We start from the raw sequence: 25,530 nt of genomic DNA, 5'->3' as shown, positions 1-25,530 counted from the left end.
TACCTGCCCTCTGACCATTGACTTGTCATCTGTAAGATGCGCCTGCCATTCTTCCACTCCGGTGGTCGGTTTACACCCAGGACCCCATTCCAACCTAAGGTGGCCTGGTCTCAGCTAGCTGATGAAAGTTGCAAGCGAGAATTTCGTCATTGCTTGAGGCTGCGGTTGGCATCGTCCCCCACTCCTCCAGATATCGAGGGTAAATGGGAGAGGTTTAGGACTGACTCATGCAGCTGCAATGGCTGCTTTGGGTACGTGGTCCAGACCTCCCCAGAGACCCTGGCTGACAGAGGAGGTGTTCAGGTTGAGAAAAAGCGACAGGCCCACTCTAATTGTCTACAGCATTCCACGTCAGAGAATAAGGAGGCTTACCGCAGCCTTCGCTCGGAAGTTCGGAGAGCCATGAGGCGTTGCAAAGGTGGTCGCGGGTTGCTGAGGAGATGGAGTCTGCCTCAATGGTCCACGATCACAAATCCATATTTAACTCCATCAAAAAAGTAACCTGCAGCGCCACACCTATTACCATCATAAGGGGAAAAAATGGTGATCCAATCTCCGACCCCCAGGAACAGGTTTACAGATTTGCTGAGTATTTCTGTGAAATCCTGGGGGAGGGGAAATCCCTCGACATGGGAAACATCGTGGGACAAATTGGGGATGACCCTGTGGAGGCTGCGGTGCCCCAAATATTTGAAGTCACCCCCTGCGAGTGGCTGGATGAGGTGCCATCTGTTGAGGAAGTACATAAGGCAATCCAGAGTCTGAGACAAAGAAAGGCATCGGGCAGAGATGATCTCCCAAGCGAAATGCTGAGGGAGTGTGGCATTTGTGCACAGACTGCCCTACATGACATCATAACAACAGTCTGGACCACTGGTTCGGGTTCCGCAGGACTGGAAGGATGCCCCGGATCCCCCTCTTTCAGAAAGGGGACCGCACAGACTGTAACAACTACAGGGGCATCTCACTCCTCAGTGTGCTGGGAAAGGTCCTGGCAAGGATTATTCAACATCGCCTTGCTAGGCACGCTGAGTAGAGGCTTGTGGAGCCTCACTGTGGTTTCAGGAAAGGGCGGTCATGCACGGATGCCATATTTTCTGTCCGTCTGCTACAGCAGAGGTATAGGGAATTCCAACAAGACCTACATCTCTGCTTTATTGACCTGGTCAAGGCCTATGATACCATCAGTAGGCCTGGGCTCTGGATTGTTCTTCGTGCTTTCGGAGTCTTTGACCCTCTGCTCACGATCATTAAGGACCTTCATGATGGTGAGCGGGCCCGGGTAAAACTGCGTGGCCGGGAGCTGGAGCCATTTGCTGTACACCTTGAAATGCGACAGGGATGTCCTCTGGCTCCCACATTATTTAACATCTGTTTTGACCACGTAGTTCGTGAGGCCTTCAATAGCTGTACCCATCATACACATATAATGGGAGGCTGATCGATGCCCGGGTGCAGTCAAGGGATGGCTCCCTATTGCTCAACCATGTTATGTTTTGCCGATGATCTGGTAATCGCTGCTCACTCAGAGGAGGAATTGGAGGCGCTGCTGCTAAACCTGGAGCTTGCCACTAAGAGGTGGGGCCTTACCATCAGCCCCACCAAAACTAAGCGCCTGCCAGGGTATTTTGTACCATCGGACACTCCACCCCCACAACTCCCAAATGGTGATGGAGCAGATGTGGAGAGAGTGGAGAGTTTCCCATATCTGGGCAGTGTGCTTATGACCGGCTCCGGTTTAACAGCAGAGGTCTCACTCCAAATCAGTTGAGCGGCATTATCTTTTCATCGGTTGTGTAACGCTGTGTGGAAGCTACCTGGTCTGCCGCTCCGCACGAAGCTTCAGGTCTTCTCGGCCACAGTCATTCCCTCCCTTCTCTACGCTTGCGAAACGTGGACCCCTCTAATGGAACATCTTCGCCGGTTAGAAATATTTAGGCTGGCCTGCCTACGATCCATCCTGGGTTTAACCAGGCTGGATTGTGTGAGGAGTTCACAAATCCTTGAAAGATCTGGACAAAGTCCAATCAGTGAGCTCCTCCGGCAGGCAAGACTGCATTGGCTGGGCCATGTAGTCCGCATGCCAAGTCACCGCATGCCTAAACAGCTTTTGTTCGGCCGGATCGAGGGGGCTAAACGGGCGTGGCACGGGCTTGAGAAGAGATGGAGTGATGTGGTACAGGAGGATGTGGAGCTGAGTGGACTTGCTGATGACTGGTACCAGCAGTGTCAAGATCGGCCTCTGTGGAGGAGGCTCGTGAAGGACGCTGCTGGGCAGTTGGAGGCAGTCACCCTCCAACAACAACGGAGGGTGGAGGAGCGAGGCTCACAACAACGAGCGGAGCGCCGGGTAGCTAAAGCACAGCAAGTTGGCACAGTAGGGGGCACAGGTGGTGCATCAGCCACTCAGTCAGTTGACCCGTGGCACCTGGGTCTGCCCCGTGACCTCCTGCCAGCGGGCGTTCGACACTTCACGTGGCCTCAAGGTGCACATAGTCTGGCACAAGCGTCGTGGTGACGTCACTGCCACTTAGTGGCGAATGGCAGTTGTTGTTGTACCCGTGTGTGTGTACCTATGTGTGGTAAGTGGTAGTGTAGCGGTTAGCGCGCTGCGCTACGAACCTGGCGACCCAGGTGTGTGTGTATGTCCCCGCATGTGTGTGTGTATGTACCCGATTGTGTTTGTGTGTGTACTCGCGTGTGCTTGCACCCCTAGGCAGCTGAAGAAGATCACGCTGCCCAGTATCGGGCGTCTGCGCCACTTCACCAACGAGACGTTGCTCGACATCCTCTTCTACAGCAGCCCCACCTACTGCCAGACCATGGTGTCCACTGTGGGCGGGGAGCTCAACCGCCTGCACCGCCTCTTCCTGCAACGCAACCCGACCTTCCGCGGGCGCATCTCGCTCTCCGGCCACAGCCTCGGTGAGCGGGTGTAAGGGGGGTGCAGCACACTGACTCACGGGAGGAGCGACACTGAGCACGTGACCTCAGAGGGGGGAAGTACACTGACCACTTAACTTGTGGGCAGAGCGGCACTGATCACGTGACCTTTTCTGATCATGTGACCTTAGAGGGGGGCGGCACTGACCACGTGACTCATGGGAGGAGCGACACTGAGCATGTGACCTCAAAGGGGGGCAGTGGGGGGGAGCCACACTGACCACGTGACCTCGGATCACATGACCTCAGAGGGGGTGTGGCACACTAACCACGTAACTCGTGGGGGGAGCGACACTGATCACGTGACCTCTGATCACGTGACTTCAAAGGGGGGTGGCACCAATCACACGACTATCCCAGTGGTTGAGCGCTAACATCGTAACGTTCCCAGGGAGACCATGTGACTCCTCGGTTGGGGCGGCTGTTTATATCATTATGGAATGGACGTGGGGGTCTGGGTTCTTCCCGGGGCCTGCTTATACCACATGATCCTATTTGACCCTTGTTTGCATAACCTCTGCCCCCAGGCTCGCTTATCCTCTTCGACCTCCTCTGCAACCAGAAGGAGGCGGACATCGCGAACGGAGAAGCGGCCAAGGTCAGGGGTCGGCAGCGCCTACGTCATACAAATTATATCATAATAGAATCATGATGAGCTATAAAGCTCTTTATCACAGATGTCCATCAGGGACGGGAAAGGACGTGACAAGACCAAAACAGGAGGTTTTTTTCGCCACCATTTTGTCTGTCGCCTGATGAGGCTGGTTGTTGTAATTCCCCGTGAAACGTCACGGGACTCGAATTGTAAATGTTGTAGTGGGTTTACTCTCCAACACACAATCAGTTTGTGCTGAACTAGTAACTAATTGGCATGTTTTATTTACGTGACAAACCTTACTAATTAGCTGTGTCGGATGGTGGCGGTTTTAACGATACATTTATATTTAAACCATCTATCCCAAAAAACCTCTGTGGATAATATTTGTCACGAAAGCCAAAGTGTTAATAGCAACAAACAATACAAAAACATGACAGGAGAGCAAAGTATAGGAAAGGTAAACAAATCACTTAAAAATATACAGCCTGGTAGATCATGGGAGAGAATGCACGAGAACATGGGAGAGGGTGGAAGAATGCGGCAAAACGCGGTAGAGCACGGGAGAGCGCAGGAGAGAACGTGGTAGAGCGGGGGAAAGCTTGGAAGAGTGTGGGAGAGCCCGCGAGAGAGCGTGAGAGAGAGCATTTGAGAGAGCGCGGGAGAGAGCGCGGGAGAACATTGGAGAGTGCGGACTGCGTGGCTTCTCTTCCATGTTTTCAACTCCCCAGGCCGAGGGGCCTCGCGGGGATGAAACAGGCGAGGGTGCTGGCGGCGGCGACGGTGGCGGTGACGACGACAGTGAGGAGGAGGAAGGAGGAGCCCCCCCCGGATTAGAGGGGACTCTCTCCTCCCTGGGACTGGACGACTTCCGTGCCGTGCTGGACAGGGAGAGGGTGGATATGGAGTCGCTGGTGAGGACACGGGGAGGACGGCGGCAGGGTTAGCGGTGCGATCGTGCATGGGGGAGTTGTAGGTCGACTCAGCCTTAAATGAGTATGGTAATACGCCGATTTACGTCTCCCCCCTTTTACGTCATTTCGGAAATTTGTCGTCGCCTTATTATTAACACCCCACACTGGCGTCGCTGACAGCACCATCATCCGTATCCTGTCTCGTGTCCGTAGCCTCTCAGCCTTCGTCTCCACCGACCTAACTTGTAAATCACTTTGATTTATGTTGTTTTGACATTCGTCGTTGAGGTATTGCCATACCTGGTGCAGTGTATAGCAAACATCACCACTCAGGGAGACAGAGGTGGCTGGATGTGGTGCTGGCCACTCCCAACCCCTCGTGGGCTGTGCCCACCTGCGTTGATGCTACTCACTAACAACACTTGCCCCAACAGTCTCTTAAGGCTATACGGGGGATCTTTGTCTTTGCACGTGCCTTTGGGAGAGGTAGTGTTGCGTTTAGCGCACTTCATTACAATCCAGGCGACCCGAGCACACTAGCCAACAGTCTGTTGTGTGGGGAGCGATGGCATGATGGCTGGCGCGCTGAGCTACGAAGCTTGGTTACCTGGGGTTGATTCCCATTCACGACCAACGTAGGTAACGAATATCTGAAGATGTCCTGGACCTCCGCCAAGATCAACAAAATGTGCCTTAATAGGTCATTGCTAACAGCCCTTCTTCCACTAGTCATCTCTTTTCAAAGATTGGATTTAAGTGCGATGAATAAGAACCATTGCACGAAACGTCGCCTATGTATATATTTTTTAAGGCTACAGTGTCATTGGTGAACGTGTTTAGTTTTTGTTATTTGTCCTTGGGCACACCACTGCCAACGTAGCAGCAGTAGCATCACCAGACAATTTGTAAAGAGAGAGGATCTTTGTCCCTTGTGAGTGTGCGTGCGAGACCGTGTGAGAGAGTGTAATCATGCGTGGGTGTGCAAGAGCCATGGTATGTGTCTGTGTGCACTGGTCCGTGTGTCGCTGTTTGAGCATGTGTGCATGTCTGTCGATGTTGTGAGGAGTGGTGGTGTCGCGGTTAGCGTGCTGCCTTTCGGACCCAGTGACCCGGGTTCGATTTCCACTCATGGCCAACATCAGTGACGATTATCTAAACTGGTCGTGGGTCTCCCCTCGGTCGATTCAGCCTTAAATGAGTACCTGGTGCAATGTGTAAACATCGCCACCAGGGAGATAGGTGGCCGGGCGTGGTGCTGGCTACCCACCCCCTTGTGCCAGGCTGGCCTTCATCGGTGCATGCTAACAGCACTTGCCCCAACAGTATGTTAAGGCTATACAGGGGATCTTTGTCTATAGATGTAGGTGTATATCGTGTCACGGGCAGTTTGAGGCAGTCGCCCCCCAACAACAGCGGAGGGCAGAGGAATGACGCTTACAACAAGTGGAGTGCCGGGCAGTTTATATGTAGCAAGGTGGCACGTTAGAAGGCACAGCTGGTGCATCCGCCAGTCATCTCAGACAACCCAATGCATTTGGGTCTGTCCCGTGACCTGCCAGTGAGCCTTCGACACTTCACGTGGCCTAAGAGTGCACCTGGTCTCAGAGTGCGAATGGCGGCTGTTATATAGTGCAGCGGTTAGCGTGCTGCTGTACGAACCCAGCTACCTGAGAAAGCCATCCAGCGTCACAAGGATGGGTTGTTGAGGAGATGGAAACTGCCTTTGCATGCAAGCACTTTTTACTACCATCATAAAAGTAACTTTCAGCACCTTACCTCACTATTAGCTATGTTTTATTTTACCAGGTAAGGCCCAGTGACCTATGTAGCTCTCAATGAAGTGGCTTATCATGTGGTCATTTATCCCAGCCACATACTCTAAATAGCTAATACCATCCTTAAGGCAAAGAACGGTGATCTAATCTCCGGCCCCCAGGAACATGTTCAAAGTTTGCTGAGAATCTCTGTGAAGTCTTGGGGCAGTCCGGCACAGACACAATACTCTCGATCTGTGTACTACAGCAGAGGTGTAAGGAATTTCATTAGAGCCTGCACAGACTGTAACAACTACAGCGGCATCTCCCTCCTCAGTGCGCTGGGAAAGATCCTGGCAAAGATTATTCAACATCGCCTTGCAAGGCACGCTAAGAAGAGGTTTGCGGAGCCCCAATGTAGTTTCAAGTCAGAGCGGTCCTATACAGATGCCATGTTTTCTGTCCGTCTGCTACAGCATAGGTGTATGGAATTTCAACAGGACTTACATCTGTGCATTATTGACCTGGTCACGGCCTATGATACCATCAGTAGTTCTGGGCTACTGCTCACTCAAAGGGGGAATTGGGAGATGCTACTGCTGAACCTGCAGTGTGCTACTAAGAGATGGGGCCTTACCATTAGCCCCACACTAAAAAAGCACCTGCCTGAGTATTTTATGTCACCAAACACTGGGCCATGTGCTTATCACCAGCTTCAGTTTAGCAACAAAGGTTTCACTCCGAATAAGTCGGGCGGCATTATCTATTCATCGACTACGTAACGTGTGAAGTTACCTGGTCTGTCGATCCATACGAAGCTTTGGGTCTTCTCAGCCACAGTCATGGCCTCCCTCCCCTATGCTTGCGAAACGTGGGGCCCTTAAAAGGAACATCTGAGCCTGTTGGAAATATTTAGGCTGGCCTGCCTAAGATCTTTTCTGAGTTTAACCAGGCTGAATTGTGTGAGGAGCTAACATATCCCTTAAAGATCTGAAGTCTCAGATCTGTATTATGTGTATCATATCTGTATCGTGTGTGTATCATGTGTATAAGGTGTGTGTGTGTATTGTGTGCGTGTATATCATGTGTACGTGTGTGTGTATATATCGTTTGTGTCTTGACAGTTGCTGTGTAGTGAGAATGATCTGAAGGAGATGGGAATTCCTCTGGGACCTCGAAAGAAACTGTGCGGATTTGTGAAGGAGAGAGTGAGTGCACAGGTGAGATGCAACACAGTGAGATGCCACACAGTGAGATGCAACACAGTGAGATGCAACACAGTGAGATGCAACACAGTGAGATGCAACACAGTGAGATTCAACAGACGCAGCACAGTGAGACAACACAGTGAGACAACACAGTGAGACAACACAGTGAGACAACACAGTGAGACAACACAGTGAGACGCGACACAGTGCGACAACACGGTGAGACAACACAGTGAGACAGCACAGTGAGACAGCACAGTGAGACAGCACAGCGAGACAACACAGTGAGACGCGACACAGTGAGACAACACGGTGAGACAACACAGTGAGACAGCACAGTGAGACAGCACAGTGAGACAACACAGTGAGGCAACACAGTGAGACAACACAGTGAGACAACACAGACAGCACAGTGAGACAACACAGTGAGACAACACAGTGAGACAACACAGTGAGACGCAGCACAGTGAGACAACACAGTGAGACAGCACAGTGAGACAGCACAGTGAGACAGCACAGTGAGACAACACAGTGAGACAGCACAGACAACACAGTGAGACAACACAATGAGACAACACAGTGAGACAACACAGTGAGACGCAGCACAGTGAGACAGCACAGTGAGACAGCACAGTGAGACAACACAGACAACACAGTGAGACAACACAATGAGACAACACAGTGAGACAACACAGTGAGACAGCACGGTGAGACAACATGATGAGACAGCACAATGAGACAACACAGTGAGACAACACAGTGAGACAGCACAGTGAGACAACACAGTGAGACAACACAGTGAGACAGCACGGTGAGACAACACAGTGAGACAGCACAGTGAGACAACACAGTGAGACAACACAGTGAGACAACACAATGAGACAACACAGTGAGACAACACAGTGAGACAGCACAGACAACACAGTGAGACAACACAGTGAGACAACACAATGAGACAACACAGTGAGACAACACAGTGAGACAGCACAGTGAGACAACACAGTGAGACAGCACAGTGAGACAACACAATGAGACAACACAGTGAGACAACACAGTGAGACGCGACACAGTGAGACAACACGGTGAGACAACACAGTGAGACAACACAGTGAGACAGCACAGTGAGACAACACAGACAGCACAGTGAGACAACACAGTGAGACAACACAGACAACACAGTGAGACAACACAGTGAGACAACACAGTGAGACAACACAGTGAGACAACACAGTGAGACAGCACAGTGAGACAGCACAGTGAGACAACACAGTGAGACAACACAGACAACACAGTGAGACAACACAGTGAGACGCGACACAGTGAGACAACACAGTGAGACAACACAGTGAGACGCGACACAGTGAGACAACACTGAGACAACACAGACAGCACAGTGAGACAACACAGTGAGACAACACAATGAGACAACACAGTGAGACAACACAGTGAGACAACACAGTGAGACAACACAGTGAGACAACACAGTGAGACAACACAGTGAGATGCGACACAGTGAGACAACACGGTGAGACAACACAGTGAGACAACACAGTGAGACAGCACAGTGAGACAACACAGACAACACAGTGAGACAACACAGTGAGACAGCACAGTGAGACAGCACAGTGAGACAGCACAGTGAGACAACACAGTGAGACAGCACAGACAACACAGTGAGACAACACAATGAGACAACACAGTGAGACAACACAGTGAGACGCAGCACAGTGAGACAGCACAGTGAGACAGCACAGTGAGACAACACAGACAACACAGTGAGACAACACAATGAGACAACACAGTGAGACAACACAGTGAGACAGCACGGTGAGACAACATGATGAGACAGCACAATGAGACAACACAGTGAGACAACACAGTGAGACAGCACAGTGAGACAACACAGTGAGACAACACAGTGAGACAGCACGGTGAGACAACACAGTGAGACAGCACAGTGAGACAACACAGTGAGACAACACAGTGAGACAACACAATGAGACAACACAGTGAGACAACACAGTGAGACAGCACAGACAACACAGTGAGACAACACAGTGAGACAACACAGTGAGACAGCACAGTGAGACAACACAGTGAGACAGCACAGTGAGACAACACAGTGAGACAACACAGTGAGACAGCACAGACAACACAGTGAGACAACACAGTGAGACAACACAGTGAGACAGCACAGTGAGACAACACAGTGAGACAACACAGTGAGACAACACAGTGAGACGCGGCACAACAACAACAACAACAACAACCGCGATTCGCCACTAAGTGGCGGTGACATCACCATGACGCTTGTGCCAGGCTATGTGCACCTTGAGGCCACGTGAAGTGTTGAACGCCCGCTGGCAGGAGGTCACGGGGCAGACCCAGGTGCCACGGGTCGACTGACTGATACACCACTTGTGCCCCCTACTGTGCCAACCTGCTGTGCTTTTGCCACCCGGCGCTCCGCTCGTTGTTCTGAGCGTCGCTCCTCCGCCCTCCGTTGTTGTTAGAGGGCGACTGCCTCCAACTGCCCAGTAGCGTCCTTCACGAGCCTCCTCCACAGAGGCCGATCTTGACACCGCTGGTACCAGTCATCGGCAAGTCCACTTAGCTCCACATCCTCCTGTACCACATCACTCCATCTCTTCTCTAGCCCGTGCCACGCCCGTTTAGCCCCCTCGATCCAGCCGAACAAAAGCTGTTTAGGCATGCGGTGGCTGGGCATGCGGGCTACATGGCCCAGCCAACGCAGTCTTGCCTGCTGGAGGAGCTCACCGATGGGACTTTGTCCAGATCTTTCAAGGATTTGTGAGCTCCTCACACAATCCAGCCTGGTTAAACCCAGGATGGATCGTAGGCAGGCCAGCCTAAATGTTTCTAACCGGCGAAGATGTTCCATTAGGGGGGTCTACGTTTCGCAAGCGTAGAGAAGGGAGGGAATGATTGTGGCCGAGAAGACCTGAAGCTTCGTGCGGAGCGACAGACCAGGTTGCTTCTACACAGCGTTATGCAACCGATGAAAAGATAATGCCGCTCGACTGATTTGGAGTGAGACCTTTGCTGTTAAACCGGAGCCGGTTGATGAGCACACTGCCCAGGTATGGGAAACTCTCCACTCTCTCCACAACTGCCCCATCACCAATTGGGAGTTGTGGGGGTGGAGTGTCCAATGCTACAAAATACCCAAGCAGGTGCTTAGTTTTGGTGGGGCTGATGCTAAGGCCCCACCTCTTTGTGGCAAGCTCCAAGTTCAGCAGGAGCACCTCCAGCTCCTCCTGAGTGAGGAACAATTACGAGATCATCGGCATACATAACATGGTTGAGCAATAGGGAGCCATCCCTTGACCGCATCCGGGCATCGATCTGCCTCCCATTGTATCTGTACCAGATGGAAATTCCTCCGGTACAGCTATTGAAGGCTTCACAAACTACATGGTCGAAATGTTAAATAATGTGGGAGCCAGTGGATATCCCTGTCGCACCCCTCGGTGAACAGTGAATGGCTCCGACTCCCGGCCACGTAGTTTTACTCGGGCCCATTCACCATCATGAAAGTCCTTATAATGATCGTGAGCAGACGGTCAGGGACTCCGAAAGCACGAAGAGTAACCCAGAGCCCAGACCTACTGATGGTATCATAGGCCTTGACCAGGTCAATAAAGCAGAAATGTAGGTCTTGGAATTCCCTACACCTCTGCTGTAGCAGACGGACAAAATATGGCATCTGTGCAGGACCGCCCTTGCCTGAAACCGCATTGGGGCTCCGCAAGCCTCTCCTCAGCATGCCTAGCAAGGCGATGTTGAATAATTCTTGCCAGGACCTATCCCGGCACACTGAGGAGTGAGATGCCCCTGTAGTTGTTACAGTCTGTGCGGTCCCCCTTCTTAAAGAGGGGGACCACCAGGGCATCCTTCCAGTCCTGCGGAACCCATCCAGTGGCTCAGATTGTTATAATGTCATGTAGGGCAGTCTTTGCACAAACGCCACCCTCCCTCAGCATTTTGCTTTGCCTTTCCTGGTCTCAGACTCTGGATCGCCTTCAGTACTTCCTCAACAGATGGCACTTTAGCCAGCCACTCACAGGGGGTGACCTCTTCCAATATTTGAGGCACCGCAGCCTTGGCAGGGTCATCCCCACAATGTTATCCAGGCTTAGTGATGTCCCCACCCCCAGGACCTCACAGAAATGCTCAGCAAATCTGCAAACCTGTTCCTGGGGGTCGGAGATTGGATCAACGTTCTTTCCCCTAATGATGGTAATAGGTGTGGCACTGCAGGTTACATTTTTTGGTGGAATTAAAGAGTGATTTGTGATCGCGGGACATTGAGGCAGACTCCATCTCTTCAGCAAACACCACCCAGCAACCACCACCCATCCTTGCAGCGCCTTACGGCTCCCTGAATCTCCAAACGAAGGCTGCGGTAAGCCTCCTTATTCTCCGAAGTTGGATGCTGTAGCCCATGAGTGGGCCTGTCGCTTTTTCTCAGCCTGGGGAGGTCTAGACCCGTGTACCCAAAGCAGCCATTGCAGCTGCATGATCCACAGTCCTAAACCTCGCCAATTTCCCCTCGACATCAGGAGGAGTGGGGGACGATGCCAACCCCAGCCGCAAGCGATGATTAAATTCTCGCTTGCAACTTTCATCAGCTAGCTGAGACCATGCCACTAAGGGTTTGAATGGGGTCCTGGGTGTACACCCTCCACTGGAGTGGAAGAATGGCAAGTCGATGGTCAGTGGGAAGATGAGCTCCACGGTAGGTCCTGGTGTCAAGGACATGGGCCAGCATCCACTGTTTCGTCACTATGTAGTCCAGCAGATGTTCTTGCTTGGACCCAGCACGCATCCATGATGTTGTGTGGATGCACTGATGCCGGAACAGCGTGTTGGTAATTACAAGCCCATGGGCTGCACAGAATTAGAGCAGCCTCCTGCCATTATTATTGAGCTGATCTGGCCCATGCCTTCCAATCACTCCAGACCAGGTGCCAGCATCATGACCAACTTGGGCATTGAAGTCACCCAACAATATGACTATCCCAAGGGACCACTTTCGCTAGCACCTGTGACAGGAGGTCAGAGAAGGCATCTGATTCATCGGCCTTGCCTGCATCCCTCCACGGATGTTCATCTTCAGTGGGGGCATAAGTAACCACGACCACCACTCCTCGCCTCTGGTTGATAGGAAGGCGAGCCCAAAGTAGCCTGGGACTTCCTGCTTCCCACACCTCACCGCCATGCTCCCATGCCCCCTTCATTCTTTTATTCAGAAGAAGAGCCACTCCCTGTTGTTTGGCAGTCTTCTGCCCCGAGAAGAGGACTGTCCACCTCTCATGGTGGCAGGAGCCAGAGCCGGTCCACCGAACCTCCTGAATACCACAGAGATCCAGGTGGTACCGGTCCAGCTCCCAACAGAGGAGTGGCAGCCTCTCCTCCGCAGTGAGCGTTCGAACATACCACGTGGCCACACGTAGTGGTTTTTTGTTGTTTCTGGAGGAGCTCCGAGGGTAAGGATTCAGGTTTGGCCAGGAGACGTCATAGATGCCTGTCCCCCCGGGGCCTCCGGCACAAGCTTATTAATAAAAAAATTCCGTCGTGGTTTAGCGGTAATTAATTGAAGGTGGAGGTGTTACCAGCTCCTCGCACCCATCCAGAGCCCCCATTTGGCCACTGTGGTGGTGACAAACGCCATGAGGATAAAGGCCAATCAAATTGGCCCTCCCCCCACAGCACTGCTCACGACAGCGTTACCCGTTCGGCACCACGAGGAGGTAGGCGTTTTTTATAGCTTTCGTGACTGCAGTGATTCATATTCTTGGTTCTTTCAGTAAAGTCACATTGAAGGGAAACAATAAAATAATAAAACATATATAAAACAATATTGTTATATATTTTATTGTTTTATATATATTTTATTATTTTATTGTTTCCCTTCAACGTGACTTTACCGAAAGAACCAAGAATATATATAGGTAGGGGGTTGTTTTGCCGGACTACACCACACGGTAAGACAGAGACGGCACGGTGAGACACGGTAGGATGCAGAACAGTGACCCCCGTGCGTGACCCCAATAGAAGCGGCACCAGTCAGAGCGCGAGCGCCGGCGAGTGGCACGGTCGGCGTCGCCGGCGCCCGTGGGGGGTGGGGCCTCAGCAGAGGGGGCGCGGGGCCAGCTCTGCCGGGGGCTGTCGGGCGCCATCTCATCGCTGCACGTCGACTACCAGTGCTTTGCATCAGGCACCGGACAGGTCGGTCAGCCCCCCCTTTCTCCCCACCCCCTCCACCCCCTTCCTCTACCCCCTCCCTCCCTTCTGACCCCTGACCTCCCCTACCCCCTCCCCTTTCTCCTCCCCTCACTCCCTCCCCTCTCTTCCCCCTCCCTCCCCTCCCTCCCCTCCCTCTCCCCTCCCTTCCCCCTCACTCCCCCTCCCCCCTCACACCCCCTCCCTTCCCTTCTCTCCCCCTCCCTCTTCTCCCCTCCTTCAGCTCTCTCCCTCCCCTCTCCCCTCCACCCCCACCCCCTCCCCTTCCCTCCTCGTTTCTGCCTCCCAACTCCCTCCCCACCCTCTCCTCCCCATCCCCCCCACCTCCCTCCCACCACTGTCCCCCCTCCTCCCCTGCCTCCCCAGTTTGTGTACGTCACCTAATGTGTAAGTGTGTGTTAAAGTAAATGCTCGCTAACAGCACCTGCCCCAACAGTCTGTTCAGGCTATACGGGGTATATTTGTCTTTGTGTAAGAGAAGCACCTTAGTGCAAATAGCCTGGCACAAGCGCCATGGTGATGTCACCACCAGTGAGTGGTAAACGAGACCTGTAGTAGTTGTGTTTACTTGCGCCTGTGCCAACTTGCTGTGTTTGATCCGCCTGGCGACTCCACTTGTTATTGTGAGCGTCGCTCCTCTGCCCTCTGTTGTTGCTGGAGGGCGACTGCTTCCAACTGCCTAGTAGCGTCCTTCACGAGCCTCCTCCACACACTCACTCGCATGCACGCACACGATGTATAAACCATAAGCAATCCCCATACATGACCACAAACAAACATTTAAACGTGCTGAATTAAATTGCACTCCAGCACACATCCACACACAAACAAACACGTGTATTTACAAACATACCGCCAAACAAACCATTTGTCAGGCTGTGGTGGCAAGTGTTGTTTGTGCGCACCCATATGGTGATCTGTGAGCGTGTGTGACACTGTGTCACTGTGTATGTGTGTGTGTGTAGCAGTTAGCACGCTGCGCTACGAACCCAGCGTCCCGAGTTCGATACCTGCTCACGGCCAACACCAGTGATGATTATCTGAACCGGTCCTGGGCTTCCCCTAGGTCGACTCAGTCTCAATTGAGTACCTGGGTGCAGTGTGTAAAAACATCGCCACTGGGGAGACAAAGGCGGCTGAGCGTGGTGCTGGCCACCCACACCCTCTTGTGCCATGCCGGCCTTCACAGGTGCTTGCTAACAGCACTTGCCCAAACAGTCTGTCAAGGCTTTACGGGGGATCTTTGTCTTTCTAGGTGTCTGTGCGTTATCCCCGTTTGGAGTTCTCTCCGCGGAGCTTCTTTGCTCTGGGCTCACCCATCGGCATGTTCCTCACCGTGCGCGGCCTGGACAGCCTGGACCAGGCCTTCCGCCTCCCCACATGCCCCGGTTTCTACAACATCTACCATCCGGTGACTCACCTACCCCGCCACTCACCTACCCCACCACTCACCTACACCGCCACTCGCCTACCCCGCCACTCGCCTACCCCGCCACTCACCTACACTGCCATTCACCTACACTGCCACTCACCTACATATAAATTGATTTGCATTTTAATGAGGGAAATAAGTATTTGACCCCCTCTCAATCAGAAAGATTTCTGGCTCCCAGGTGTCTTTTATACAGGTAACGAGCTGAGATTATGAGCACACTCTTAAAGGGAGTGCTACTAATCTCAGCTTGTTACCTGTATAAAAGACACCTGTCCACAGAAGCAATCAATCAATCAGATTCCAAACTCTCCACCATGGCCAAGACCAAAGAGCTCTCCAAGGATGTCAGGGACAAGATTGTAGACCTACACAAGGCTGGAATGGGCTACAAGACCATTGCCAAGCAGCTTGGTGAGAAGTTGACAACAGTTGGTGCGATTATTCGCAAATGGAAGAAACACAAAAGAACTGTCAATCTCCCTCGGCCTGGGGCTCCATGCAAGATCTCACCTCGTGGAGTTGCAATGATCATGAAAACGGTGAGGAATCAGCCCAGAACTACACGGGAGGATCTTGTCAATGATCTCAAGGAAGCTGGAACCATAGTCACCAAGAAAACAATTGGTAACACACTACGCCGTGAAGGACTGAAATCCTGCAGTGCCCACAATGTCCCCCTGCTCAAGAAAGCACATATACATGCCCATCTGAAGTCTGCCAATGAACATCTGAATGATTCAGAGGACAACTCGGTGAAAGTGTTGTGGTCAGATGAGACCAAAATGGAGCTCTTTGGCATCAACTCAACTCGCCGTGTTTGGAGGAGAAATGCTGCCTATTACCCCAAGAACACCATCCCCACCGTCAAACATGGAGGTCGAAACATTATGCTTTGGGGGTGTTTTTCTGCTAAGGGGACAGGACAACTTCACCGCATCAAAGGGACGATGGACGGGGCCATGTACAGTCAAATCTTGGGTGAGAACCTCCTTCCCTCAGCCAGGGCATTGAAAATGGGTCGTGGATGGGTATTCCAGCATGACAATGACCCAAAACACACGGCCAAGGCAACAAAGGAGTGGCTCAAGAAGAAGTACATTAAGGTCCTGGAGTGGCCTAGCCAGTCTCCAGACCTTAATCCCATAGAAAATCTGTGGAGGGAGCTGAAGGTTCGAGTTGCCAAATGTCAGCCTCGAAACCTTAATTACTTGAAGAAGATCTGCAAAGAGGAGTGGGACAAAATCCCTCCTGAGATGTGTGCAAACCTGGTGGCCAACTACAAGAAACGTCTGACCTCTGTGATTGCCAACAAGGGTTTTTCCACCAAGTACTAAGTCATGTTTTGCAGAGGGGTCAAATACTTATTTCCCTCATGAAAATGCAAATCAATTTATAACATTTTTGACATGCATTTTTCCAGATTTTTTGTTGTTGTTATTCTGTCTCTCACTGTTCAAATAAACCTATCATTAAAATTATAGACTGATCATTTCTTTGTCAGTGGGCAAACATACAAAATCAGCAGGGGATCAAATACTTTTTTCCCTCACTGTACACCGCCACTCACCTACACCGCAGCTCACCTACACCGCCACTCACCTACACTCACCTACATCGCCACTCACCTACACCGCCACTCACCTACACCGCCACTCACCACCAACTCACCTACTACTCACCTCAAGATCAAGCACTACTCAGAGGCTCGACGACGTTAGTGATGTCCGTGGTGGTGGTTGCCTGTTGGTGTGGTTGTCACTGGGGTGGTTGGTGGTGGTTGCCTATTGGTGTGGTTGCTATGAACGTCGTTTTGGTTGTCACTGGGGTGGTTGGTGGTGGTTGCCTGTTGGTGTGGTTGCTTTGAACCTTATTGTGGTTGTTGGTGTGGTGGTTGTGCTCTTAGCTGGATCCCGTGGCGTACCGGCTGGAGCCTATGATTCTGCCGCACGTGGACCTGAAGCCGGTGCTCATTCCGCACCACAAGGGGCGCAAGCGGCTCCACCTGGGTATGCACACACAACAAAGACATAGACCCCCCGTGTAACCATCATCAGACTTTTGGGGCAAGTGCTGTCCGCGAGCACCTTTGAAGGCCGGCATGGCACACGATGGGGTGGGTGGCCAGCATCACGCAAACCCAGCCACCTTAATCTTCCAAGTGCTGATGTTGACACATCGTGCCTGGTCCTCATTTAAGGCTGAGTCAACATAGGGAAGGCCCAGGACTGGTTTAGATTCTCATCACTGATGTTGGCCTTGAACGGAATCGAACTGGGGTCGCTGGGATCGTAGCGCAGTGCGCCAATTACTGCACCACTGTTCTCCATAACGCACACACACACATCCTATACACACATGCGCATACAGACTACACACACAGGAATACTACACAGACACGTAGACGCTCATTCCATGTCACGTAGAAAGATGATGACATCATGTGGGGTGACATCATCACTTTGGCCGCCAAGAAGAATTATCCTTTTAGCGCTGGCTTTATACTGACAACTCTTTGGCAGTGATCCAATCGCTGTGCCCGGTGTTCTGCAGGGTCCTCAATAGCAACGCAATTCAACTCTCGTTTCAATTGGGTCGTCTTCACTCAAGCTATCGTGACCCGCCGCCCCATAACACACAGACGGATGGACGTGCAGACAGAGCGAATGGACGTGCGGGCAGACGGGCAGGGGGACAGATGGACAGATGTGCGGACAGATGAAGGAACGTGCGGACAGACAAACAAACGTGCGGACGGAGGGAAGTTCAGACAGACGGACAGACGTTGAAACAGACGGGCGGACGTGCGGGCGGACGGACAGTCATGAAGACAGATATCCGGCTGGGCGAGGTCACGCTGTGTGTTTCTCTTGCAGAGCTGAAAGACACCATAGAGTGGATGGGGACAGACATGAAAGAGGGTATGCTGTGTGTACACGTGTGTGTATACACGCACGTGCGCGTGTGTACTTGGGCGTGATGACCATCACCTGATCTGTCCTAACTTTCCCAGCATGTGACGTGTGCTGCAGTGATTACCGGCCGCCTGAGTTGGAATTCAAATTCTCAACATTTACACAAAATCCAATTCAAATTCTCAACATTTACACAAAATCCAAGCATGTGTGTAGATGTGTAGGTGTGTATGCATGTGTGTAGTTGTTGATGGGACAGTTGTAGCGAGGGTGGAGAGTTTTACATACTTGGGCAGTGTGCTCTAAAACCTGGCTCTGGTTTGACAGCAGAGATATCACTCCGAGTCAGTTGAGCGGCATTATCTTTTCATTGGCTGCATAACGCTGTGTGGAAGCTACCTGGTCTTTCGCTCCACACGAAGCTTCACGTTTTCTCGGCCACGGTCATGTCCTCCCTTCTCTGCGCTTGCGAAACATGGACCCCCCTAATGGAAGATCTTCTCCGGTTAGAAATATTTAGGCTGGCCTGCCTACGATCCATCCTGGGTTTAACCATGCTGGATTGTGTAAGGCACTCACAAATCCTTGAAAGATCTGGACAAAGTCCCATAGGTGAGCAACACCAGCAGGCAAGGCTGCATTGGCTGGGTTATTTTGCCCGCATGCCCAGCCACCGCATGCCTAAACGGTTTTTGTTCGGCCGGATAGAGGGGGGGCTAAATAGGCGCGGCACGGGCTAGAGAAGAGATGGAGTTATGTGGTATAAGAGGATGTTGAGCTGAGTGGACTTGCCAATGACTGGTACCAGCGGTGTCAAGATCGGCATCTTTGGAGGAGGCTCGTGAAGGACGCTACTGGGCAGATTGAGGAAGTCGTCGCCCTCCAGCAATAATTGAGGTCAGAGGAGCGATGCTCACAACAACAAGCGGAGCACCGGGTGTCAAAAGCACAGAAGGTTGGACCAGAAGGGGGCACAGGTGGCGCATTGGCCAATCATTTCATTCAGTCAACCCATGGCACTTGGGTCTGTCCCGTGGCTTGCCAGCGGGTGTTCGACACTTCACATGGCCTTAACGTGCACATAGCCTGGCACAAGCGACGTGGTGACGTTACCACCACTTAGTGGCGAATGGCAGTTGTGTAGTTGCGTCCGCATGTGTGTATGTAGGTGTGTATGTAGGTGTGTGGGGAGCGGTAGTGTAGCAGTTAGCGCGCTGCGCTATGAACCCAGCGACCCGAGTTCGATTCCCGCTCACGGCCAACACCAGGTGATAATTATCTGAACCGGTCCTGGGCCTCCCCTAGGTCGACTCAGCCTCAAATGAGTACCCGGTGCGATGTGTAAACATCGCCACTGGGGAGACAAAGGCGGGGCGGGCGTGGTGCTGGCCTACCACCCCCTCGTGTACCATTCCGGCCTTCATAGGTGCTCGCTAACAGCACTTGCCCCTAGTCTATTACAGGCTATACAGGGGAACTTTGTTTTTTGTTTTGTGTGTGCGGTGAAGCTAACGGAGAGTGTATGCGCTAATATATGCGTGTGCTGTGAAGCTTATGAATGGCATAATTGTGTGTATCGGCGCTTCGAATCCGGCAAACTGAATTTGATTCCCGCTCATGGCCAAGATCAGTGACGAGTATCTCAACCCATTCTGGGCCACCCCTACGTTGACTCAGCCTTAAATAATTACCTGGTGCGGTGTGTAAACGTCAGTACTTGGGGAGACAAAGGCAGCTGAGCACGCTGCTGAACTCCGACCCTCCCGTATGTCGTAACGACTTTAATCGGCTGTATGGGGGGGACCTCTGTCATTGTTCTAGGCTCGGGGTTGAAACAGCTGCGCTGGTTTAATTCATTCCCTGTGTGTGTGCGCGCCATGGCCTTTGTGTGAAAACATCCAACTAAGCTCGTGCTGGAGGCTCCAGGGGACAGGCATTTTTGGTGTATTCTGGCCAAATCCCATTTGGCAGAGCCAGACTGAACCACACCTGTCAGGGTTCCTCCAGGAACAGGAGACTACTACGGTTGGTCACATTCAATGTTCAAATTCTCATTGCGGAGGAGAGGCTGTCATTCCTCTGTCAGGAGATGTACTGGTAGCACCTGGACCTTTGTGGAGTACATACAGGTCTAGTGGACTGGTTTTGGCTCCAGGGTGAACAGTCCTCCACTCGGGGGAGTGGAATGAAGGGGGTGCGAGAACGTGACGGTGAGGTGTGGGAAGCTGCGAGTCCCAGGATACTGTGGGCTCGCCTCCCCATCAAAAAGAGGCGAGGAATAGTGATGGTGGTTGCTTATGCAGACAGGGGTGCAGGGATGCAGACAGGGGTGCAGACAAGGCCGATGAGTCAGCTGCCTTCTATAAACTCCTGTCCCAAGTGCTGGCTAGTGGCCCCTCGGGAAAGAGTCATTCTGTTGGGTGACTTTAATGCGCAAGTGGGTCATGACGCAGACGCCTGGGCTGATTATAACGTGATGGAACAGTGGAGGTGGGCCCATGTCCTTGACGTGAGGATCTACCGTGGAGGTGATCTGCCCATTGATCATTGGACTTGTCATCTGTAAGATGCACCTGTCATTCTTCCACTGCGCAGGTGGTGGGTGTCAATCCAGAGCCCATCTGTGGTGTTTTGGGAGAGTGGTAGTTTAGCAGTAGTGTCGTGGTTAGCACGCTGCGCTATGAAACCAATTACCTGGGTTCGATACCCAGTCATGGCCAACACCAATGACGATTATCTAAACCGGTCTTGCGCCTCCCCTAGGTCAACTCTGCCTCAAATGACTACCTGGTGCAGTGTGTAAATATCGCCACTGGGGAGACAAGGTGGCCGCGCGTGGTGTTGGCCACCCACCTCTTTGCATGCCCTGCTGGCCTTCATAGGTACTTTTCACTAACAGCAATTACCCCCAATAGTCTGTTACAGGCTATGCGGGGCATCTTTGTCTTTGCATGTGTTTACCACGTGTACCACGTTCGTGTACCCGTACTACGTGTGTTTATGTGTGTGCGTACCACATGCGTGTACCCGTACGCATGCGTGTATGTGTGTTTACCACGTGGGTACCACGTGTGTACCATGTGCGTGTACCCGTATGTATGTACCTGTACCGAGTGTGTGTGTGTGTTTGCCCGTACGTGTGTGTGTGTGTGTTTGCGCGTCTACCACAGAGCTGAAGGAGAGCCTCACGCGAATGGGCTCAGAGTTGAAGCAGGGTGTGCTGAGCTCGCTGCGTTCCGCGTGGCACGTGCTGCATGAGTTCGCACGCGCGCACAACTCCCCGTCGCCCGAGCTGCAGGCCGAGCTACGCGAAGTCGCCGAGCAGATCCGCCAGCAGCAACAGCAGCAGGACGAGGAGACACAGCCAGGTACTCAAAACAGCAGCAGTAGCAAAGTGCTTAGCACAAATGAACCACAATACCTTGCTGATCTCGTCAAGGAGCATAAACCATCACGCGAACTCCAGTCATCCTTGCAGCAGTGGCTTTCACCGTCACCGCATCGCGCGCTTTCAGATGCGCTTTTGTGGCCATCTGGAACGCTCTTCTTTCTGTCACACCGTGCATATCCAACTATGATAATCGGAGATGCGGGGGAAGGACAACAAACTAAACACAAAAAGTAGTTAAAAAGAAAGGAGTTTTCAATATAGATCTAAAAGTGCACAGCTCCAGTGACTTCCTAATATTAGAAGAGTGTTCCAGACGGCCGCAGAAGCACATCTGAAAACACATGATGCGTCTCTGTTCGATGGTTTGCCAAAAGCCGGATGACCGGAGTTCGCATGGTGGTTTATGCTGCTTGAGATCAGCAAGGTATTGTGGTTCATTTGTGGCAAACACTTTGTGTGTAATGAGTGCGACCTAATGTATTAATTCGGCAACCGGAAGCCAATGCAGCTCAGCGAGCACTGGACAGACATGGTCGGATCTTGTAGTGTCCGTCACAACACTTGCCAGAGAATGTTGTACACACTGCAGCTTGGTAATGTTTTTGCCAGACGTCTCGTAGAGTAGGGAGTTGCAATAACCGAGCCTTGTTGATACTATGGTTACATGCCACTTTGTTGGCTATGTCACGACTCAATAGTGGTCGAATGTGTCCTAGAGCCCTGATATGAAAATTGTGTACCCCTGCTTACCGCTGCGTGTACCCCCTGCGTGCGTGCATCCCTGCGTGCGTGTACCCTAGCTAAATCCCCCGAGGAGGGAGAGCCTCCGCCATCCCCGACGCTGACGAACCTGCGCGTCGGGGCGCTGAATGGTGGGCGGCGCGTGGATTACGTGCTGCAGGAGAAACCCATTGAGAGCTTCAACGAGTACCTGTTTGCTCTGCAGTCCCACCTGTGCTACTGGTACTCGCTCACTCTAGCACACACACACATATATATTTGCTCTGCAGTCATGTGGCTGTGTTCTTGTACTCTGCCTGTGTGTCACTCGTGTGTGTCACTCATGTGTGTGTCCGGGGAATTATAGTGTAGCGGTTAGCATGCTGCGCTACGAATCCGGCGTCCCGAGTTCGATTCCCGCTCACGACCAACACCAGTAACAATATATCTGATCCGGTTCTGGGCCTCCTCTAGGTCGACTCAGCCGCAAATGAATACCTGGTGTGGTGTCTCAACATCAACATTGGGGAGACAAAGGCGGTCGGGTGTGGTGCTGGCCACCCACCCCCTCATGTGCCATGCCGGCCTTTATAGGTGCTGCTCGCTAACAGCATTTGCCCCTACAGTCTGTTCAGGCAATAACGGGGTATCTTTGTCTTTGTCTCTCTGCATGCGCACAGGGAGTCTGAGGACACTTCTCTGCTCATCCTGAAGGAAATCTACCGGGACTTGGGGGTTCGACCTGAAACCCTCCAGTGATAGTTGCAGGTCCCCTTCCTCACAAACACCCCCCCCCCATTCCTCCTCCCAGACCTCCCCCAGTAGGACCGGCTCACACGGAGATCAAGTCTTGCCCTCTACGCAGATCCAGCAGTGGATTGACAAAAACGGGCTGTACCTGTAACACCCATGTCAGGCCTGGTATTGTTAGGGTTAGGGCTAGACTCATTAAAGTCGCATCTTGTGAAATATTTTTGTCAAGCTAGGGCAAGGAACCCACTCCTGAGAGTTCAACAGGACTTGGAAAACACCTTCGGCAGAAATTCAGTTCCACGAAGAAGCTGCCAGGATGCGGAGCGAAACGTCGGGCACTGTGTAGAACAAAGCACGGTAAAACCCGAAAACGCATCGCAGAGATTAGAGCTGCCACAGAATGCTGTTTGAGCTGTAATCAGGCCCATTAGAGCCATTAGGACTAGGCCCACTCCTGCCTCCATGCTCCGGGTTGGGGTCAGGCCCAGTGCAGTGACGGCATTGCCATTCCCTGTGCTTACGACAGCCGGGTCTCCCCGCACTGTGCTCCTGGTCTGAGATGAAGGCTCATCGGGAATTATGAGGCCTCACCCTGGCCTCACTGGGCCTCACTGGGCCCTCTGCTTTTGCGTCTCAAGCTTTAAATGTGCAGTATTATGATGGTAATTATTTTTATTGTTATCTAGCAGTGGACACTCGGCATCCTAGAGCCCTGGGACTACTTGGCTCAGGGGGTAGTTACTTTCAATAACTTAGGTGATCATCTCCCTCATTTGACACTGATTTAAAATAGGAGCCAATGGGAAATTTCGACCTTTAGTATTTTTGTGCAATTGACCCCAGGTGTCTGTCTGAGCATGGAGGAGAGAGAAAAAACTGAAAGGGAAATTAACCAAATGGGTTTCTCACCAAGTCCATCGATTCGTGGCTTGGAGGGACACCATGGCCACGGTGCGGAGATAAAACAACCAGGGGCCTGGTCTGGGTTGGTCAGTTTGAGCCCAGGGTTGGTTTAGTCCAGGGAGGTCGGCAACCAAAATAACAATAATTCGGTAACAAAAAAAATCTCTATTTCAAGAGCTGCAATGCACGTGGTGAATACAGAGAAAGTGGTTCATAAATAACGTCACGAAGCAGTCACTTAAAGAGCCGCATGCAGGTTGCAGACCCCTGATCTAGTCGGTACAGATCTAGGCGTGTTAAGTCTATTCTATCCGCACCCTGATTTAGTCAGTTCCAGCTGAGTCTAGTTTGAGGCACTGCACACTTAGACCTGGTTTATTCAATTCTAGCCTAGGCCTGCTTAAGTCAGTTCTAGCCAGAGTCTGGTTTAGGCAGTGGAGTATTAGGCGTGGTTTAGTCAATTCTAGCCCCGGTCTGGTTTAGTCAGTTCTAGAATTGGTCTGGATTCGTCAATTCTAGACTAGCCAAGGTTTAATATATTCCATTCTAGGCCTGGTTTAGTAAATTAAACCAAGCTCAGGTTAAATAAATTTTAGTCTCGGCCTGGCTTAGTCAACTGTTAGCATAGGGCTGGCTCAGACAATTTAAACCCAGGCCTAGTTTACGCAGTGGCAAGCCTACAGTGAAGGCCTTGGCCTAGTGTCCGGGGTGCCTCTAGGGCCAATCGTGACCATGATGGCCGCAGTGTGGAGGTGTCTGGGGGATGCTGAGGGACTGGTCCGGAGTGTGCGATACTCTTGAGCCGTGTAGACCCATGCTATAATTGCATGATGGTGTAGATGACAATGACGATGATAATGGTGGTAATTCAATTGCAGGTTTTCATGCTTTTCAGTCTGTGCTTGCTGCCCAGACATGTATAATTGTAACCAGCTAGAGAGAAATTTGATTAAATATACGATGTGTAAACATTTAACCTCAGACTCAACTTTTTCTGACTATCTGGGTGTTGCTCAATTTAGTTGGTGGAAATTCCACTTTTCTATGGTGGTGGGTGCTAGTCTTCCCACAAAATCGGGAGTGGAGTGCAGCTTTTCACAATCCCGAAGGCAGGAGGATTGGTGGATCACGTGAAGATGTGCTGCGAGGTGGTGGCCGGCCACGAGATGGCAGTACAGCAAGTGGGGGGGGGGGGTCGTGAAGCCACCTTTGTTAATTTTTTAGTGTTGTCCAGCGTGCTGCGGAATTTTGCCCAGGTTCTCCATTTACCTGCACACAAAGCAACGCTCAAATAAAAACTAAAAAAGTGATTGTCCCAACATTCCAATGTAGGAGGACTATTGAAAACGAGTGCTGAGACGGGAGAGGCGTCACTGCCTGAATGAAGGAGTGGCCGTAGCGTCTGGGTGCGGTTCTCCCACAGATCCCACCCAGCCTCCCATGGCCGTGAAACCCAGACTTGATCGCAGGCCCACGGTGAGACTGGTCTGATCACATTTCTCCTGAACCCATTTGCCTTAATCTCTCAGCACTTCCCAGAGTCTCGCATTCACACACATCTCGCCACTGGCATAGCTATCCAGGGTGCAGTCGGTGCAAATGCATCAGGGGCACGGTAACAGGAGGAATTTAATTCCTTGTGCAATGGCACACGCCAGGCATGCTCCTACATTGACTTACAGAGACTCATGGACTCAGACTGAGATAGAGAGAGACATAGACTTGGATAGACATT

General features: G+C 51.9%; 1 protein-coding gene across 2 annotated transcripts in view; it reads left to right on the top strand.

Annotated features, from left to right (window-relative positions):
* SEC23IP (SEC23 interacting protein) overlaps positions 1-24,771 on the top strand; it is a 44,020-nt gene extending 19,249 nt beyond the window's left edge. Inside the window, exons 10-20 of one of the 2 annotated variants that reach the window (XM_032958456.2) lie at positions 2,717-2,925; positions 3,471-3,541; positions 4,270-4,452; positions 7,331-7,426; positions 13,493-13,666; positions 14,937-15,092; positions 17,020-17,122; positions 17,990-18,034; positions 21,199-21,396; positions 22,220-22,382; positions 22,820-24,771. In XM_032958456.2, the coding sequence (XP_032814347.2) occupies positions 2,717-2,925; positions 3,471-3,541; positions 4,270-4,452; positions 7,331-7,426; positions 13,493-13,666; positions 14,937-15,092; positions 17,020-17,122; positions 17,990-18,034; positions 21,199-21,396; positions 22,220-22,382; positions 22,820-22,898 (1,477 nt within the window). In that variant the 3' untranslated portion in view covers positions 22,899-24,771. The remainder of the gene's footprint in view (positions 1-2,716; positions 2,926-3,470; positions 3,542-4,269; positions 4,453-7,330; positions 7,427-13,492; positions 13,667-14,936; positions 15,093-17,019; positions 17,123-17,989; positions 18,035-21,198; positions 21,397-22,219; positions 22,383-22,819) is intronic. The other variant, XM_032958457.2, reaches the window with a different exon arrangement.
* The last annotated feature ends 759 nt before the right edge of the window (positions 24,772-25,530 follow it).

The sequence above is a fragment of the Petromyzon marinus genome, chromosome 21, assembly GCF_048934315.1.
Source record: "Petromyzon marinus isolate PM22_M1 ecotype Great Lakes invasive population chromosome 21, UKy_Petmar_22M1.pri1.0, whole genome shotgun sequence".
Taxonomy (NCBI): Eukaryota; Metazoa; Chordata; class Hyperoartia; order Petromyzontiformes; family Petromyzontidae; genus Petromyzon; species Petromyzon marinus.
Note: the sequence above shows the minus strand (reverse complement) of the source record. Positions and strands in the feature narration are given on the sequence as shown.